This window comes from Canis aureus, chromosome 3, assembly GCF_053574225.1.
Source record: "Canis aureus isolate CA01 chromosome 3, VMU_Caureus_v.1.0, whole genome shotgun sequence".
Lineage (NCBI taxonomy): Eukaryota > Metazoa > Chordata > Mammalia > Carnivora > Canidae > Canis > Canis aureus.
The window spans coordinates 78,501,696-78,522,337 of NC_135613.1; the positions used below are offsets into that span (position 1 = coordinate 78,501,696).

Sequence of the window (20,642 nt, forward strand, 5' to 3'; positions counted from 1 at the left end):
TATGATAGACATAGAGAGAGAGAGAGAGGCAGAGACACAGGAGGAGGAAGAAGTAGGCTCCATGCTGGGAGCCTGACGTGGGACTCGATCCTGGGACCCCAGGATCACGCCCTGGGCCAAAGGCAGGCGCTAAACCGCTGAGCCACCCAAGGATCCCCAAGTCTATGCTCTTTAAAAAAAATCATATTGCATCCCTTCTTCTTCCTTTTTATCAGAAACTTTCATGAGCATACACATACAGTTAGAACAGGAACTGTTCATTATAGGATATCCTTACTTTTGCTGCCCTGACAAGAATTCTGTTTCTTCTTGTTATTAGGATAATTTACAACAATTGATATCTAAAGAGAGATCAAAACTCCTTGCCTGCTTCTCATGGCTTCCTCAAGAAGGAATCCCATTATTCCACCTACAAGGAGACATGCTCAAGTTTGGGAATATTTAATTCTGCCAAAACAAAGATTAGTGAGTACATAGGTAGGGCACCCATTTTTCAGCTTTTAGTCTGTTCCTCTCCCACAAATCATATTAACAGCTCAGGTGGCTAACATCACTAGAAATTTAAGGAGACAGAAAAAAAATTATATGTGTATTTCTGTCAGGAGAAGTTATTGTGGCTGGACAAAATACTTTGGTCAGCCAAGGGAGATGTTAAAGGTAAAACTAACTAAAAAATACCACTATGGAAAACTACATTATTAATGTGCACAGCACATAATAATTCACTATTTCTCAGTACAGCCTTTATTCTATAAAACCATCATAGGGTCAGATTAACTCTCATCTGGGTTGCTGTCCTTCCTGGGAGCTTGGTGAAATCAAAATGGCTTAGGAAGGTGTGCACATTAGCTTATTTTCCTCATGCAAATAGGCCATCTGGAGGTTGATGGTCTGAGATGAGAAGATTGGAGCAAATGGTTTCTGCCAACTTTGCAGAACTCAGTGGCGGCATTTTCTTGTTCACCATTTTGCTGCTCACTGTAAAGAAGGCATGTTTTATTAGATCCTTCGGTTGAGGTGGCTCTGGAGAAAGAGGCATTTTTTAGCTTGCTTTGGTTCTAGCACTTTGATGTTAATCCACTAAATAAAACTCTCCATGGGCGTTCATTGGAGTTCACTAAATTCTGCTCTAGACTTTGAGGCCTAAATTCCAGATAATAAAAATATATTTTGCCTTGACTTTTTTCCACTTATTTCTTTCTCTTGGGTTACGTGGGATGGAGAAGAGGCTGAATATTCCTTGGTTATTCCTAAACTAATGGCCAAAAGCTCAAATATTACCATTTTGATTTCATAACTTTATTAGCATGTGATTTCATCATTTCCAGCACTCATCAATTTTCTTGAGTTGTTGATTACTTTATTGCTTCCTCCAAATATTATCTTTAAAATCCTGCCTCTTTATTCTCCAGAAACTTTTAGTATGGTACTCGAGAACATGAGTATTCAACGGTTACAAAATTCTAGTGGGGATCCCTTAAGGGTAATGGGTGGACCAGCACTTGTGCCTCTTCAGCTCTTCAACCCTCTTGCTCCCTGCAGGTTCTTGCATGGGCCCTTCTGCTGCAATCTGCGGTTTGGCTCATGCTCAGGTTTAGGAGACAGCATGCCCCTCCATGAGCCTCAGAAAATATGGCATTTTACAAGGAAGCAGGGATTTAGTGTCAGCATATGACACTTTGTAGAGGAACTAGCAATATAACAACTGTGACTTTCCAACAAATTGGACCAGTCTCTCAAACTTTCCCTCACATAGAATGCTCTTTACAGTCTCTCACTTATTGCAGTAACACAGGTAAATCAGTGAATAAAGTCACTGTTTGGGGCACCTGGGTGGCTCAGTGGTTGAGTCTACCTTTGGCTCAGGCTGATGCTAGGTCCTGGGATTGAGTTCTGCATCAGGCTCCCTGCAGAGAGCCTGCTTCTTCCTCTGCCTGTGTGTCTCATAAATAAATAAAATCTTAGAATAGTCACTGTTCTTTTACCTCCAGAATGTTATCAGCTCCTATAACTGGTACAAGAAAAATGATCTCTTGAGGCTATCTTTCACACCCAGCATGAATTGTGCTCAGACCTTGGATCTTGGATCTAGACTTCAGAAATGTCTGCACATTAGGAGGGTCTTCTGCAAACCACAGGCACAGATCTTACCTCGTCATGCCATGATTCCACCTTTGGCTCTGCTGGCCATGCCATGCCTCCCCCATCCTCATGGAAAACTACTCTGTACTCCCTGGTCTCTTTGTATGTATGATGTTTAGAACCATCCGGAACCTGAAACCTTGGAAAGTGAACAGATAAGATGTAAAAGTTCTAGAAACCAGGGAATGTGGCTGCTGGTGTTATTTTCATTTATTCTGTGTCTATTTCCAGGACAATGGCTGACTAGTATTAAAGCTAATCTGGCCAACTGGAGTATCGTGGAGAATTGCCTCGTGGAGCTGTTAGGGTTGGGGTCTTGTTATCCTACCCATTTTCTCTGTACACACTGGCACATAATGGATTGAGAAACAGCTGAAGAAACCAGGCACAGAAGACAATCTCCCTTCTCATGCTTTAATCCCATACCCTGTGCTCCATTTATGGAGGATGCTCATCCAGTCCTTGCCACTCCCACAAGCAGAGCAGGTGAGGTTCTTAATTATTCAGCCTCATCTCCAAGGAACCTTTATCAGGCAACAGAGATCCTACTATCAGGCCATGAGATACTACTATTTAGTTCTTAATTACATAAAAATGAAATCACATAAGAAAAAGCAAACAACGCAAATACATGAAAGCCATTTACTCCTGGTAAATTCTTCAGGGTCCCAGTGCTGGGGTTCATAATTTTCCCTGATATCAGAGGACCAAGGCAGGGATGATCGGGGCTGGGTGTCAGTATAGTCTTGATGGCCTTAGCCAGCAGCAATAGCTTAAAAAATTTTTTTTTCCATAATTTGGTCTCAGGTCTTCTTGGTTTCTTCATGTAAATGAAGTGACCCGGTCATTCATGATTCTGTAATTATTTTAGTACCTACATGAGCTGACACTGTTCCAAATCCCTTCACAAACCCACGCGAAGAGGGCAGGACGGGCAGGCTTGTACACATGTGGGAATGTAGATATTTTATGATTTCATTATGCTTTACTGAATCCCCCAGCACCCAGCTGTTACACCTCACTTGTAGTAGAAGTGCTGGGGGCAAAACCAAGAGGCGGTAGAACAGTAGGAAGGGTGGGCATGATATTCTAATAGGAAAACACCCTGCATGAAGAGGAGCTTCTGACTAGGTCCTCCTTCCTAGCAGGGCCTGGCACCTGGTATTTTGGCAATGGGGAAGGGAGCAGCCTGACAAGGTCCATATGAAACAGCCTCGAGGTTTTCCCCCCATCAGACACTTCTCCCATCTCTCCCCAGGACTGAAGGAAAGTGCATGGTGAAGAAGTGGACCAGTGAGAGAGATTTGTAGAGTTATCCCGTTGAGTGTGTGGCAGAGCCATCAGGTACAAATCTCCTGCCTGGAGTTCAGGGCTGTGTGCTTTAAGATTTGAGCCCAGTAAGGACAGGATCCTAGAAGCCGGTCCCTTACCAAACCTAAAGGGCTGTCCCTGGGCGACTTTATACTTGAGGCTGTGGAGCAGTCTTTAGGATATGCAACAGCCTACTTTGGGGAAAATATAATAACCACAACCTCGGAAGTCTTTTAAATCTCCTACTTCATACCCATGAGTTAGAGGCAGGAGCACTCCAGTCAAGGAAGAGCCTCCACCCAGGTTGTACTTTAGGGGAAAAAAAAAAAAATCTCCTTGAGGTGTAGTAGGCTGAGAGGTTCTGCCTGGGGGATTTTATTTAGCTGTGGGAAGAGGTGATGTAGATCTGGGCAAGTCAGGGAGACTCCCCGGAAAAGGTCTTCCCGAGCTGACAAGAGGGCTACTCCTCGCCTTCCCTGTGAGGGCTGAATGCAGAACATGGGGACCTAGCTAGGAGGTCTTTTCTGAATGGGTCCTCTGATGCCTGATTAAGTGATAGCCCCTGCTGAAACTTTTTCCACAGGTAGGGCATGTGAATGGTTTCTCGCCAGTGTGGGTTCTTTGATGCCTGACAAGGTGGTCCCTCCGACTGAAACTTTTCCCACATTCATTGCACCGGCAGGGCCTCACTGAGGCGTGTCCTCTTAGGTGCTTGGCAAACGCGGCACTGTGGTTGAAACAACGCCCGCACTCACTACAGAGATATAGCTCCTCAGCCGCGTGTGTCTTCCGGTGTGCCAGGTAACGCCTGTGGTCACTGAAGTCCTCTCCACACTCTCCACACAGGTAGGGTTTGCCTCCAAGGTGGATTCTTTGGTGTGTTGTCAGCACAGATTTCTGGCTGAAGCTTTTGCCACAAATAGTACAGAAGAAGGGTTTTTCTCCTGTGTGTGTCCTCTGATGCCGGACAAGGTCTGAGGTCCAGCGGAAGTTTTTTCCACAATCGTCACATCTATAGGGTTTCTCAACCGGTGGAGTTCTCTCAGCCTGAGCCAGAGGGGAGGTCTTGTCCAAATTCTTCCGGTTTAGGGGAAATTTATAAGGAGTGCTCATTTTGTGAACCTTCTGGTGCCTGGCAAGATGTGAGCTCCGCGTGTAACTTTTTCCACACTCCATACATTTATAGGGTTTCTCTCCTGTGTGAGTTCTCAGGTGTCTAACAAGGTGTGAGTTACAAGTGAAACTTTTCCCACATACAGGACAGTCATGGTGTCTCCCTAACAGGGGGTGGATAGGCATGGTTTCTTGAAGATTAGATAAACTATTAACTTGAGAAATATTGGTACCAAATCTTCTTTCGTTAAGTCTATTTGGATCATCCTCAAAGACTATTTCCCAGTCTGGAGTCTGGTGAATTTCTGGATCTCCCAAAATTGATCTGTGTAGATCCTCCAAACTTAGATCCTCCTGCTCAAGATATTCTTCTTCATCTTCACTCCTATCTCCTATAGAGAGGATGAGAGAACAGGAGAAATTATAGAGATGATGATGCCTTCCACACAACGGTGGGATTTTTAAACAGTCTTGGAAAGGCAAGACCACATAGAGAGAAGCCCATGTTTCATAACTGTAGAGGCTGGGAAAGAAGGAAATAACCAGTCAACTGAATTCTATTATGTGCCAGGCACTTTCTTATATGTTATCTCATGCTGTTGACAAGCCTCAGGGTGGACAAGGACTGTTATCCTCATTTCACAAATGTGGACACTGAGGACCAAGAGTTTAGGTGACCTGCTTAGTAGATGACTACAGCTGCGTTCCCAAGTTCCCGTTTATCTTCTCTCACCATTTTGCATGACATGTCCCTCACAAGAACGATGGGAGGGGAAAGAGGAGGATGAGGACAGAAGAATCTGGCATTCAGAGGGAGACAGGGGTAATGGCCAACAGGTTAGAAGAACCGATGAAGAGGGGCACCCCAGAGGGAGAGGGGAAGTGCCAGCTCTGCGGGGGAAGATGCCTTTTGTATTCCTCACCTGTGTAGGTAAAACTCAGGATTTCGGGCTCTTGAGGCTCTTGAGGCTCTGGGATATCTGGGACCAAAGGCTCTTCCTCTCTAACGTGGGAGATCTCATCTAGTCTGGGGATTGGAAATGCTGCTCAAGAGAGGGAAAGCGGGACATTATGATTGGTTCAGCAATTCCCTGAGTTAAGAGCAGATCTTTGCTGTCGGGTAGACTGTATAGAACAAATGGACAGCCTGGTCAGTGGATCAAATCTGGTCTTTTTAGCTTGAGCACCTCTCACCAAATCCTGCATATTTCTTGCCCTTCGTCTGCAACTCAATAATCAAGGACTGCTAATACTCCCTCTTTTCCCATATTCAAGCAAGCAGATCATCCTCAACCTCTCAACCTCTATTGCTTGTTTCAAAACTCACATGCTACCTCAAATACACTAAAGCTGTAACATAACTTCACTTTATTAGAAGTTTCCAACCACTTTCTAGGCATCTCTTCCCTTTAACTTGGAAAGATATTGTCTTCCTTAGCTAATCCTTCAATCTCACTGGTGGGGCAGGCATAAGAGAAGCGTGGTGCATACAGTCTAAGGTCTAAGACTCCCACAATTTCCAATAGGAGAAAGACCTCTGGGCTCAGAACACTCTAGAAACACTTGAAATTCCTTACACAAAGAGACCACAATTCCACAGTCTTCTTCCAAGACATATTCTCCATAGAACTCTTTCTGTGCTGGATCCAGATCGCTCCACTGGTCCTGGGAGAAGCACACAGCCACGTCCTTGAAAGTTACCAATCCCTGAAACGACACAGACTTCAGTTGTAACAGGATGCTTCCTGAAGCTCCTAGTTCATTCATGGAATGAAGGTTACTCCAGAAGACAAAAGGAGCACACACAGGACCCTGGGGGCCTTTTGGGAAACCTGCTGCACCCTTGGCTACTGCTCCCCGACTTCCTACTTTTCCATTTCCAACTTCCTCCTCTGGACCTCTCAGTTCCACTGCTTTCTCTCAGGGCCAGCCTCTGCTCTTCTTCTTGAGCATATTGGTTAAAATATATAAGAAAAGTCTTAAAAGTCCTCATTAACTCCCTATTTGATGCTTTGATGCCACCTACATTTGTGCAAAAATTCACCTTTTCTGGAGAGCTCTCCCTAACTGACCTCCAGCCACCCCCGTCACCTACACGGTCGGCACAGCACCAACAGGCCCTTCTGCCATAGCGAGACTATAACCCAAAACCACAGATGTGTTCTATTCCTTTCCTCTCCAGTCTCAGTTTAGTGTTGGGGCCCTGACCATGGTGAGAGCTTCCTACGTGGCAAGGCCTGAGTGCAGTCCCTGCCAGTGGACACCACACAGTTCCAGAAGTCATTTCTGCAGCAGACAGCCATTCTTACAAATGACTATCAAGTTCACTACCATAAAACAAAAACAAGCCCTCATTCGGCAACTTCTGGGTTGTAGTGCAGTGTCGTAGAAGAACCCCGTAGAAGAACCCCTTTGGGCAACTGCGTGGCTCAGCAGTTGAGCGTCTGCCTTTGGCTCAGGTCGTGATCCCTGGTCCCTGAAATCGAGTCCCACATCGGGCTCCCCGCAGGGAGCCTGCTTCTCCTTCTGCTTATGTCTCTGCCTCTGTCTCTCTCATGAATAAATAAAAATAAACATATAAATAAAAGAATCCCATTTTGTTAGTTTTCCTTCTCTGGGGCAAATAGAGGCTCCGGAGCCTGCAGATCCAACTGAGACTGTTGTAATTCCTCCCATTGGATGCAGACACGTCTAGAACTGAGAACCTAAGTTGGCAAAAGCAGAGTAGAAATATGTGTCCTATCCGACCTGTTCAGTGTACAGCTAATGCCTGGTGGTTCTTCGAATTCTCTGTGGCACAGACATGGACAGAAACTAGAGCACACCTGTGAAAGAGCTGTAAGAAGGGCAACCATCTCTGGGTTTCCGGCATTCCTCTCTTCAGGAAGGTCTGGGTCCTGGGACACTGGAACCTCTACGAAGAAAAGGCGGCAGAGGTGAGTGATGTGCAGCGCACCCCTGTAACTGGCAAACAGCTCCCATCCTCTTTGGTAGGAATCAAGAAACTGGTCTAAGGGCAGCTCAAGTCATCCCAATGTCACCATCTGGAACTCTACTGAAATGCCAAGAGGACACCCAAGGATTGGTTGGCTCCTTGACCTTGGCCCAGTTTCTGGGGGAACTCTAGCTACTATTGTCTCAACACCCTGAATTCTATGATTTATTCCCACTCTGCTCCACCTAGCCTCCTTCATAGGCGGGAAACATCCACATTCCCACACTCTGCCTGCCACTTTGCCCCCTTTCTGTTGAGGCTTCCCACCGCTCTCCCGCAGGGGCTGGAACTCCAATTCATGGCATAGGCTCTGCTCTTCTGGTGGCCTCAGATCTGGGCTCTGGATGGTCTCCTCACGGGACGCCTCAGGAGGCAAGGTATGCACAGGGTTCTGCAGCTCGCAAGGTGACTCGGGGTCTGCTCCTGGATGTATGGTCTCCTCCGACAGGACCTCCTGGCCATGAACATGGACAGTCACCTGGGAATAATTCCAATTTCCAGTCAGCATGGAGTCAAGAGGAAAGTCTCAGTTGACAACAGGGCTTATTTTAGGGAAAGCTACCAACAGAAACACTCTCAGAGGATCCCAGGAGAGGATGGGAGTCTCTGGTTCCATGGAGGCATGCAAGAATTGTTGATGGTTATCCTCATTAGGACAAGGCAGGGACGTTTAGATGCTTCACGGCTTCCTCACTCCCCTCAGCCTACTCCTATCACCCATGGCTCTGAGATACCGGTCCCTCCCATCTCCACCTCTCCCACCTGTAGCTCTCCTTGTGGTTTGCTTCCCTGTCATATTGTCCTGGGAGGGGGATTTGTGCCCAAGAGTCTAGAACCTTTGAGGAAGTCACAAAATTGGCCTCCCCAGGAACTGGAGGTTCGATAGCCAAAGAAAGGAAAACCAAAGCCATATGACCCTGGAGTGCTAAGGGCCCTAAGATGGTCCTTGGCAGGTGTTTAAAAAACCAGAAAGTCACACTCACTCACTCACACACACAGACACACACACACACACATCCCTGCCCCTAATGGATCTAGGGGCAACCCAAGAGCAGAGCCACTTAGTTTTAAAGGGTAAATGATGGGGACTCTGTATGCTCTACCCCCAAATCCATCCTTCCAGCAAATAGTCCCCCTCCACGTCACACAGATCAGGACTCCCCCTCCTCACCCACCGCCTTGGTCTCCTGGGTTGTTTCTGCAAACCCTCCACCAGCGTCACTGCCTCCTCGCCACTCTCTGGCCGTTGGCCCCGCACCCAGCTCTGCAGTTCTCCAGGCAAGACAGTAAGGAATTGTTCCAGCACAAGCAGCTCTAGGATCTGCTCCTTTGTCCGTCTTTCTGGCCTCAGCCACTGATGACAAAGTTCTCGCAGTCGAATGAGAGCTTCTCGGGGGCTTGATGCTTCCTGGTAGCGAAAACGCCGGAAGTTCTGGTGTGAGGTCTCAAGCACAGGGTCATCTCTCTGTAAGACAGACTCTGGCCTACAGGTGAAATCATCTTCCAATTTCACCATCAGAATTCCCTCTTCTTCCCAAAGATCCTGGTCCTCTGGTTCCAAGGCTGTAGCCATTGTTTGGCTCTGGGCGGGGGGAGGGGTCTCACACCATCTAGAACTCACACTGTCATTACCCCCCAGTCTCAGCCTGGGCACCTCAAGGAGTTTCTCCCAAGGGACCTGGGGCAGAGAAGTAGAGACAAACAACAGTATAAGCAGGAGGTTATGCACAGGGATGACAGTTCTGAGTCCTCCTAACCCCATACACGTAACACTTCCTCACATTATTAAATCCCCTGCTCCTGATCTCCGCAACCATCAGCTATAAATAAATTTGGTTGAAATATGATGATCTAGGCCTCATCCTGGATGAGGTTTCCTAGGCTGGGTTCATACCCCCTAGAGAAACAGAAATAAACTGCATCTCTACTTTATGAACACTGTCAATCTGCAAGGAAAATGGCGAGGACAAAGGACACCACTCATCGCCTGCTGGAACACGTGGTACTGACCACCATCTGTGTCACACACGTGTTTACATACACAGCAGGATGTGTGTTCTGAGAAGACACACATCAGTCAGGCTGAAACAGATGGGGAAGCCTTTATGAAAGTTCATTTCAAATTGAACCACACTCAATTTAACTCTTCTGTAAAATGGGAACTCTCAGAGATTTGAGGGGGAGCTTGTACGAGGTAAGAGTGAGGAAAGCCCCTTACACAGTTGCTGGTACACAGGCGCCCCCAAAAGCAATCTCCTGCTCATTAAGACATCTTAAAGGGAAGACCTCCAGATCTTCAAACCCCAGTGTTCAAAATTGAATTCAGGATGCTGACTCCCAAATCCACCCCTCTTCCTGGGATTCTGTCTTGGCTGAGATCATTTGCTAAGTAAACACTCAACTCTGTAATCTTTGGACTGATTCTTCCCCATTGCTTACAGCTCATTAAACCAATTCTACCTCTTAAGCCTCTAAATCTGTTTCCTCCTCCTTTGCCACAGACTGCTTTAGTTTGGGCCCTCAGCTCTTGCCTGGGCTACTGCCATAACTTCCTAACTGGGGTCCCTGCAGGACTCAACCATGAGTGAAAGGCAGCATAATTATGGTGGGGTTTTTGCAAAATAACTATCATTCAACACTTTTCTGGATCCTTGGGATTTGGTCAACGGAGGCAACTGTGTCTTTAGAAATGCTAGGTGTGTTTCTGATGTGTGTGATGAGAAGCAGCCAGGCTGTGTAAGGCAGGAGTGAGTGTCCTGGTGTCAGATGCCAGGGTTTAATTTTGGGCTGTGCTATTTCATAGATGTGAAGCCATAGTTAAATTTCTATGCCCCCTTGCCTGTTTGCCCATTTATGGCTTGGAGGTAAGAACAGTATCCATATAATAGCATGACTATGAGGATTAAACATGTCACTATCAGTACTGTGCTTAGAAGAGCAATGGCAACCCAATGTTAAATATTATCTAAATTACAGTCACAACTGCACCATTCAACATTTAAAAATACTGTTAGTAATAAGATCAGCTATAAAATCCTTGGCATGGTACATGAACCGCTTCACAATCGCCCCTCAGATGATTTTTCAAGCCCCATATCCCACCCTTTGCTGTGTTATCAACGAGCTAGAAGGGGTACGTTGCTGACCTTCCAACCAAAAGGGGGTGTCTTTTCACGTCACCATGCCTGTAGGAAGGCTGTTCCTTTTAAATGCAACATTCACACCCCCCAACCTCCAATGCCGCATGGTGTGTTCCATTTCTTAACATGTCCCCTCTTCTTCACTCCCATGATTTACACTGTAGGTCCTTATCAGTTCTTGTCGGGATTACTCCAACCGCCTCCAATCGTGAGCTACCTGCCTCCAGGTTTGTTCCCTGCAAGTTACCAATGACAGTATCACAAGAGTGACCAGCACTCTGGGCAAATGGAATCATGTCCCTCGCCTATTTAAGATCTTCAACCGTTCCTCCTTGTCTTAGAAGTGAAAAGCAAACTCTTACGTATTGTATATTAGGCCGACTTTCATCTTGTTACTCCTTTCACCTTGTTACTCCTTTCACCTTCTCTTCAACCCTTTCAAACAAACACACACACAGACACACAGTGTGTGTGCATGGGAAGAACATACAAGCCCTATGCCCTTTTGCTTTACAGCATGTTGTTCTTTCTGATTCTTTACCCTTCATTAGGTGAAACTTTACTTATAAGGCAGCTCTGACTTCAGGTCTCTCAGATGTTTTGATTCCATTCCCCCTACCCATAAAATGGTTAGAAATCAACGTAGAATCACTTCTACAGCAACCTGGGCACGCCTCTCTCACAATATCTGCGGTATTGATACTGTGATACCACAGATCCACAGTTTCTCATTCCTGAGAAACTCCTTAAAGTTAGGGGCTTCAAGTTAGGTTTTCGATCAATCTCCACCACATATAATAAAGTGCCTACTAAGTGAATTTAAAATAATAAACCTCCACTTTAAAATTTTCTTCCTGCTTTTTATCAGGGAAGAGCCCACCTTTCCCTCCACTGTTTCTACTTCTTTTTAAATTCACGGGTCTTGTTAATTCCTCCAAGTGTCTTTCAAATTCATCCATCTCTACTGCTATTCCCCTTGTTGAGTCATTATGAACCACTGAAAGGTAGTAACAGGACCCTTTGAGAACAGGACCATCCCCTATACCACACCAGCCTTTAACAGGCACTTGCATGTTGAATGAATAACTTGGTTCAAGTTTCACCCCTGCTCTTCCGGGTCCTGCCTTCTCTAGAGCACTCTCTACATTCAACCTGAGGGATTCTTCGTTTTTCTGTCTTTTTGGGCTTCATTACAAGTCTAAGATGCACATTCAAGGTTAACAATCCACCCTTAAGAGCTGGGTCTAATGTGATGCTGCCCATCAAACTGACTGTAATTTCAATGACCCTATTATTGATCTTATCATCTCTATCTCAAATGGCTCTTCATTCATTTATGCTCTTATTTCTCTTCCTTCCAGGACCCTCAAATATCCACTACATTCTTTCATAGTCTGCTTTAAAGAGTTCTCTAATTTTCTAGATCTTTATTTGGTAATTTCCCTACCTATTGAATCTGCTGTCTCTACCTCATGATGGTCTGTTTTCTACACGGTTTGTAGTTTTTAACATTTTATGTCCACCTTCAGTGAGACTTTTTTTTTGGGGGGGGGGGAGGAGTCCTGAGAGAAGATGGAATCAGTAAGTCTTTTGGCTTAATGAAGGGATCTCAATTATCTTCAAAGTCTGAGAACCCATGCCCAGGGAAGCAGACTAGAAGCTCTCCTTGTTTACACATAGCACTGGCTACCAGAGATTATCTACTATGGAGTCTCTAAAAGTTCTGCATTGACAGAAGCATTTCTGCTCTCATGAAAGCATTTCTGCTCTCATGGGGCTTTGCTCTCTAAAGAAAAATGAACCTGCCATGTCTAAATCATCTTCAGAAATCATGAATTGAGGTTTCCATTGCTTGTTATGGACTTACTTTGGCAGCTTAGGAAGAGATGATGGCAAATAGATCAGCAATAGTGAGATGGAGGGCAGAAGAGGAGTCCCCAGTGGGGCGAGAGATGGGAAGGAATGGGAGGCAGGTGGTGCCATGGACAGAACACTGGATTAGGTATCCAAAGATGTGGGTCCCAGCCCCACATCCTTAAGTAACTGGAGCAGCTCTAAGGCTTCCATAACACACACAAGAGCCCTTGTAAAGGGGAAAGCCCTCTCCTAACTCACAGGATTAGATGAACTCTGTGAGCTTATGAACTAAAATGTGCCGTGTGAATGTCAAGTGTATTAGAAAGAGAAAACGGACATCGTTTTATTCTACAGTTTGTGGGATATGGTACACTGTAAATTCACCTTGCAATCTGTTGCCCTAGCTATTCTAATACCTTCCCTCAATGTCTGTCTTGGAAGGGTTCCATAATGACGGATAAAAACTGAAGAGGACTATATAGAGACTGAAGCCAGGCCAGGAAGGGCATAGGACTTGGTTCCAGAAAGCTCTGAAACAAGGTCTACAGATAGGCTTCATGAATCTAGGGCTGGGTGAGCTCCATGACCTAGTCTCTTGAGTGTGTTTCTAGGATGTATGAAGCAGGACTGGGGAGATGTGGAAAAGACAAGGGCCTTCTCTAGTCTTTGGTCCAGTTACCTCTGCTCCTTATCTGAATGTGTCACATGCCAGTGAAAGCGGTAACTCCATTCCATTGACAGAACAGAAAACTGCAGGCAATGAAAGGATATCTGGTTCCCTACCTTAAAGTCTTATTACTTGCAGAGAGCTTTCTGAACCCTGAATGACAACAAGTTTTGTGGTCATATAGTGTCTACACAATAGAGAGACAGTGATCTATTTACTGGCAAATAATCTTCAGTAGTAACCAGAGAGGTTCAAATGATAACATTTAGCAAATACCTATTTCCCTTCCTGTTTCCCATTCTATTTTTTACCCTAATGCCGGCCCATAACCTGGAAATCTGGATATGTCTGTACTCTGGAGCCAATCAGACCTTCCAAATAGTCTTCTATTCTAGAATAGAAATCACCTAATAAAAACTGTTAACTGCCCTGTTCTAATGTTATATTTTTTTCTTAGAGAGGGAGAGAGAGTGAATGGTGAGGGCTAACGGGGGAGGAACAGAGAGACTCTTAAGCAGGCTTTACACTCAGCATGGAGCCCAATGTGGTGTTCCATCTCATAATCCTGAGATCATGACCTGAGATGAAATTGACAGTCGAACACTTAACTGACTGAGCCACCTAGGCACCCTGCTGTATTCTTCTTTAAAACGAAAGATGATCTGGGGACGCCTGGGTAGCTCAGTGGTTGAGCCTCTGCCTTTGGCTCAGGTTGTGATCCTGGGGTTCTGGGATTGAGTACTCCACTGGGCTCCCTGCAGGGATCCTGCTTCTCCCTCTGCCTGTGTCTCTGTCTCTCTGTGTGTCTCTAATGAATAAATAAATAAAATCTTTTAAAAAAATAAAGATTATCTAGTATATTCCTTCTACCAGAAAAATGATCTTTTATGGTTAATTATCCTGTATACAAATGTTTACCCATGCTTTCCACATAATGGTCTGGGGCTTTGGAACCTTGGGTTTGGATCCATTTCCTGATTTACTGGCTACGTGACACTTTCTAAGTCTTGGTCTCGTTTTCAAAATGTGGCTATACTCCGAATCTCCCATGGTTGTTTTAAGGAGTGAATGAAGTAATGTATAAAATTACTGCAGCTTAGAGACTGGTAGAGTAAGTAGATGCTCAATATATTTTGTTCTCTTCCTTCAAATTGCTTTAAATCCTTTTGGGAAGAAGGAAAGATTTAAACAATAAACAAGCAAACAGTCCTTTATTTCATTGTAATTCCAAAAAATTTAAATGCACAGGAAAAATCTTGGTCTGTTTCCTGTTATATCAAAAGCAAAGTATTAAAGTGAAAGAAGAGTCCTTGCTTTGAAGGACTTATCAGCTAAAATTAAACAAGACTCTTGGAATACAGATAGGATGGAACCTTAGAGCTAGGTTCTCTTGTCCAAGGCCATACCAACAGTGCTTCTACTTACCAATGTCACAGTGCTGTCTCCTCTCTCTACCTGGGAAGAGGCAATCTGGGGCAAGCCCAGTTAGTACAGCTACTAAATCCCTTGAAAACTTAACCCAGAAGGCCAGAGAAATGAAAGAGAATGCATTCACTGACTTTTGGTCTTCTAACACATCATGATCAGCATGCTTCAAACCATATTTAAAAACTGTTTCTCTAAAGTATTTTTGCCATTTACATGGTTCCTTCATTAGCTTCAGCATAAAATATCTGGGTGACAAGGGGAGGAGTGGCTCAAAGCTTATTACAATGGGTTTCAAAGAAACAGAGTAAGTTGGAGTGAAGGGGAAGATAGGAAGAAACAGAGGCCAAATAAATAGTGGCAGTGGGTGGTACAAGAAATCAGTGGGAGCTAAGACATGAGTATCTTTTGCCCTGAAATTCTGTAGTCTTTGTGGTTAGGACCAAGGTATAAGGTGGGTATAAAAACGTGATTGAGTAAATATAAACACAAATACTGTGAAATAAAGCTATAAAAACAGTAGCAATTCACTTTATTTTTAATGAAAATCTTTTCTATACGTGTGGACCACAGGCCCAGAAGGCCATGTTGGACTGCTGGCAGTTCTGCCTTTGGAGGCACGCAATCTGTGCTCTACCTCAAGATGTACCACCTTGGATATGGGAATGATTCTCCACTTAAAGGCAGAGAGCTGGACCATCTTTTGAGAAACCATCTTGCTTTGTAATGGTGATAAGAGGGACTTGGAGAGGAACAAGGATGTATGGCTTCTTTATTGAATACCTGGGCCATAATGTATTAGCCTAAAATGGTGAAAAGGATTTATTCAAGAGTTTAGATGGGCTAGTAGCCAAAGACAGATTCTAAGAGTCCAGAATTGAGTATCTGGCCATCCAGATGATACTGGTTAACCTCCAACACGAAGCTAGGCTTTCTAACCTTAACGGTTACCTAGAGGTGGTTAATGCCTTAAATAAAGCAGGTCAATCTACAGGTTTAAAACAGAACATCACAAATTAATCTGAAATGGGAAAAGGGCACTCATCAAAACTGATACCCATCCTGATGAGGGTGTCAGCTTCCATGTTGCAGCCAGAGTTAAACTAGCTGTACCTAATTCATTACTACAATAAATACGGTCAATGCCAATCACATGGACGGTTAGAGGAACCATTATTTAATGACAAATAACAGGAAAATATATCTTGTAACTAGAGCCTGGCCCGAGGAGTAAATATGGGTAATTCAGAACAGTCAATTCAAAAGTCTTATATTATGGTTTTAGTTTTAAAACTGCTATTGTCGGGCAGCCCGGGTGGCTCAGCGGTTTAGCGCTGCCTTCGGTTCAGGGCGTGATCCCGGAGACTAGGGATGGAGTCCAGCGTCGGGCTCCCTGCATGGAGCCTGCTTCTCCCTCTGCCTGTGTCTCTGCCTCTCTTTCTCTCTGTCTCTCATGAATAAATAAATTAAATATTTTTTTAAAAATTAAAAAAAAAAAAAAAACTGCTATTGTCAAAATACTCTTTGCTGTATATCTAGATGACTTCCCTCTGGCATTGCCTGAGGCTCCCTCACTTATGATAAGATGATAAAAGATGGGACCCATGCCTGCTGGGCCACAGGAATCAGAAGAGTAGCAGGTTTCCACTGCAGATTAAACCATGGTCCAAATAGTAGAAGTCATCCCAGGATGGCAAGGATCTCTTTATACATTGTTATATTCCGAGTGCCTAAAACTTTGTCAGATGCTTGGTAGAAAAGGTGCTCAGTAAATAGGGGTTGAATTTTACCTATTTCTCTTACTCTAACTTGGATACAGATGCACTAAAATTCAAAATCAGTGGGTGCCAGGGCTTTGGTAATAAACCACTCACAGGGTCAGTTTTAGGAATTTGGCATTGGCATTTATCCCAATCCACTGGGGGAATTAAGTTGGCATAGCCATACACTGCTTGACAATGTGGCACAGAACTTCTTCAAAGGGAAAAGAGAACAGGGTTACTCATTCTACAAATATCTACTGAGTATTGATTGTGTATCCCACACAATTCAGGGTGCTGGGCAGAGAAGACAAGGAGAAAAGCCCTGGCTCAGACCTTAAAGAATGTAAAAAGCAGTTAAGAAACAGCAGGGACTTTAGCATACTATCAATTTGCAGTAAAAAACTAGATACAGATATAAGCTATATGGTCAAAATGGAAGCTCCTACTGAGAGAATTAAGAAAATCCAGGGAAAAACTCATCAATATTTCATCTTCCATTTGGCATAAGATCACTAGCATTTGGAGGGTTCTTTTTTTTCTTTTTAAAGTACACTTTCTTAACTTTAAAAACGAAAGAACTCAGACCTACGTGGTTAAATTATCCACACGAGATCATATTACTAGTTTCTAACACAGAAGTGCACACACAGGTCTTTTGATCCCCCAAACCACTGCACTGTTTATGTGAAGGAGATTGGCCAAAGGCAGTGGTTCTCTGTGTGAGAAACCTAAACCAGCAGCACGAGCACCTAAAGACTTGTCAGAAATGTGCAAATTTTCAAGCCCGGGCCCAGGCCTATTATCAGAAAATCTGGGGATGGCCCCAGCAATCTGCTCGACAAGCTCTCCCTTCAGGTGCTCGAGATGCACGGGCGAGTTTGAGAGCCAGTACCTAAGGCAAAGGAAGTAAACCTGAGGTTCAAGCAGAAAGCATCCAACTTTTCCAGGGCTGGCCAAATTTACAGGAGGGTTTGCAAGAGTCAAAAGAGTCTAGGACTGTTGTTTCATGCCTGTGCCAAATTAACTGGAAAACAATGTAAACCTGTAACTTACCTCATCTGTATAGTTTGTAATGCCCAAGAGTCCCTCACATCGTGTAGTAAACCTTGCTGTGCCCTTGAAATGACTGTCTACTGCAATATAGTACTTAAAAGAGTGCAAAAAGGGGTACAGCTGGAGGAGAAAGGGGGAAAGATTATGAATCCCAGGTATTTGGTCCTAAGAGGAAAAATCCCCTCCCTCCCTGCCTCCCACCCTGCCCACCCGCTTAGACTACAAGGTATCAGCAGAAAGTTACCCAAGACACAGGGCCACAAACCCTAACTGCTTGGTGGTCACCTACTTAACACCGACATGCCTCCCGATGGCTTTCTCACCACCCTTCTTTAGGGGCTTTCTGGACCAAGCCCGCGGGGCAACTTGGAAGAGACGCTGGGAGGAGGGAAGGGGAGTGGGGAGTGGGGGGGGGGGGGGAACTCCACTACTAGCTTTCCGTGGCTCCGGAGGAGGAGGAAGGCTGCCCTGGGTGTCCCTGGGTGTCCCCTGCCGTGTGTGCACGGAGAGAGCAAGCAACAGTTCTAACCCTCAACACCCCCCTCACACCCCCACCCCAAGCCGGAGCCTGGATGCGGCGGCAACGCTGTCCAGGACCCAGGCGGCCAAACCCCGGCTAGGCCTGGGGGCCTGCCCTTCGGGGTGGTCAGCCCTGGGCACCCACCCGGGCAGAGGCAGCGCGGAGGTCACGGCGCCTGGGACACGAGACTCTCCGACGGCCAGGAAAATAAAAATCGGGCTGACACCCGAGAGAAGGCAGAAAGCACACCCGTGGCATACGAACTAACAAACTTTTGGTCCCAAGCAGACGAGCCGCCGAGGCCCGTGCACTCCCGCGGTGGGTACGGGTGGTGTCGGGGAAGTGCCAAAACTGGGTGTTGAGGGGTTGGGCGGGGGAGGGAGCTGCAAGTGGAGACAGAAGCTGGTAGCCTCAGGGGAAGCGAGGGGTCGGTCACGGGGGCAGCTGAGAAGCCGCAGGCCAGGCAGGCGGTGTCCGAGGCGGTAAGACCGCGGCGGAGTGTGTTGGGGGGCGGGGGTGATGGTAAGTGATGGGGCTTGCCGGGGCCGGGGGGGCCGGGGGGCGGGGCGCAGAGGGGTGCTCCTCGACAGTCTGGAAGGCGGGGTGAGGAAGGGCTGGGGGGGGTGAAGGGGCCCAGAGCACCCCTCTCGGTGCCGGGGTTCGGCAGGCGCGGCAGCCGCGGGAGGGACGAACCGGCGGCGTCTCCGCAGGCCTCGGGAGGGGGCGGAGGGCGGTGGCCGCACCGAGGAGAGCCCGGAGCGCCCCCGCGTCCCCGAGGCCCGAGGCCCGAGCCCCGGCCGCTGCAGCCCCGGGGACCGCCACGCCCCGGGCCCCTCACCACCCCGCAGCCGCCCCTGCTCCGCGGCAGCGCGATGTCCCGAGGCTCCGGGGGGCGGGGTCTCAGCCTCCCCCCCTCCACCCCCCCTTCCCCGCCCTGCCCGGCTCTGCGCGATCCGGCCCGGCCCGGCCCGGCCCAGCCCCTCAGCACTCACGGCTCCGACAGCTCCGGCGGCTCCTCCCCTGCCCCGGCTTCTCCCCCACCCACTCCCGGCCGAAGCAGCGCCGCCGGATCCGAGCCGCGCGGGGCCTGGCGGGTCGGAACACGTGGGGCCTTTGCGCCCGGAACCGGAAGCTGCGCTTCGCCCCGCCTCCTCGCGGCGCTGGGGCCCTTCTAGGCGCCGGGAGGTTTGGTCTCTCGGTGCGCCCGGCGCGGGTGGAGGACTGCGAGCTCCGCGGGGACCCGGGCGGGGAGCCTGGGGCCCGGCCGCTTCCGCCCGCCCCTCCTGCGGCTCGGGGCCTCCTGTGTCTGCATTTACATGCCCGCTCCTCCGCGTCGGATCTTTGCTTTGATTGTTGACATCTGTACCTCTGCTTGTTTTTCTTGGTTGTCCGTGAAGCGCGGTAGCAAGGAGAGCAGTTGGGCTTTGGCTGTGCGGCCGCGGGCGAACCCCTCCACCCCTCCTCCCCTCCACCCCTCCTCCCCTCCACCCCTCCCAAGTTCAGTGTCCAGCGGCTAAAATGGGTGTTGGAGGGCGCCTGGGTGGCTCAGTCAGTTGAGCATCTGCCTTTGGCGCAGGGCGTGATCCCGGGGTCCTGGGATCGAGTCCCACATCGGGCTCCCTGCATGGAGCCTGCTTCTCCCTCTGCCTGTGTCTCTGCCTGGCTCCGTGTCTCTCATGAATGAATGAATAAATGAATAAATAAATACTTTAATAAATAAAACGGGTGTCATGATTCCCTTGCTCTGAGAGCTAAGGGGTATATTGCATGTGAACTCTTGCAATGTTGTAGAAGCTCAGTAAGAGAGCCCTTAGAGTATCCTGTTCTCTTCTGTTTTCCTTGGAGTGTGTCTTTGTGTTTCCGCAAGACTGACTTCTCTGATCTCATTTGTTCAGTTGTGTCTTGGTCAGTGACATTTCTACCTGTATCAGCTATTTCTCTTTTTGCTCCCCCCCTCCCCCCCCCGCCCCCCACCTCTGTCCCTCAAGCCCCCGAACTCACTGCTGTCCGTGTGCCATGGGAGGGCCTTCTCTCCCCCCAGCTATGTCTTACACCTTTCATTTTTGTGGGACACGTTGCTGGGACCAGTCTATTGTGTTTGAAGTATTCATTACTTTTGGTGGAGGGACAGGAATACATGGTTGGTGAAGACCTACTATGTGCCAGATGTTCTCATTATAGATTTTATTTAATATTTTTAAATGCTAAGTTCATAAATGATGCATAAATTTTTTTTGTAAACATTTCAAACACTGCAGATAAAGTTAATGACCTTTTACTACTCCTGGCTTCCTCATCTCTCTCACCAAACGTTTATTCTGATGTATTTACCTTCCAGGCCCTTTTCTATACTTGCACATACAATATACATATGCATTCATAGATCCCATATATTATTTGTGTGCATATGCATATATGTGTGGGTTCATGTTGGATTCCTCAATTTTTTTTTTAAGATTTATTTATTAGAGACACAGAGAGAGACACACACACACACACACAGTCAGAGGGAGAAGCAGGCTCCATGCAGGGGACCCCACATGGGACTCGATCCTGGGTCTCCAGAATCATGCCCTGGGCTGAAGGCTGCGCTAAACTGCTAAGCCACCGGGGCTGCCCTGGATTCCTCAATTTGCTATTTTCTCCTAGTATTGGG

General features: G+C 46.9%; 1 protein-coding gene across 4 annotated transcripts; it reads right to left on the reverse strand.

Moving 5' to 3' along the window:
* Positions 1–2,542: 2,542 nt before the first annotated feature.
* On the reverse strand, positions 2,543–19,113 carry ZNF202 (zinc finger protein 202). Of its 4 annotated transcripts, none has more exons than XM_077893946.1 (8): positions 18,979–19,113; positions 17,467–17,586; positions 8,733–9,239; positions 7,829–8,039; positions 7,392–7,480; positions 6,144–6,273; positions 5,490–5,609; positions 2,543–4,958 (listed from the first exon to the last, which is right to left on the reverse strand). In XM_077893946.1, exons 3-8 carry the CDS (start codon positions 9,132–9,134, stop codon positions 3,964–3,966), a joined length of 1,947 nt encoding a protein of 648 aa, XP_077750072.1. In that variant the 5' UTR covers positions 9,135–9,239; positions 17,467–17,586; positions 18,979–19,113; the 3' UTR covers positions 2,543–3,963. The 4 variants fall into 4 exon arrangements, with proteins under 4 accessions (XP_077750072.1, XP_077750075.1, XP_077750074.1 ...); XM_077893949.1 differs by lacking the exon at positions 17,467–17,586 and adding an exon at positions 10,708–10,937 and having other exon boundaries at positions 18,979–19,083; XM_077893948.1 differs by lacking the exon at positions 18,979–19,113 and adding an exon at positions 10,708–10,937.
* Positions 19,114–20,642: the final 1,529 nt, after the last annotated feature.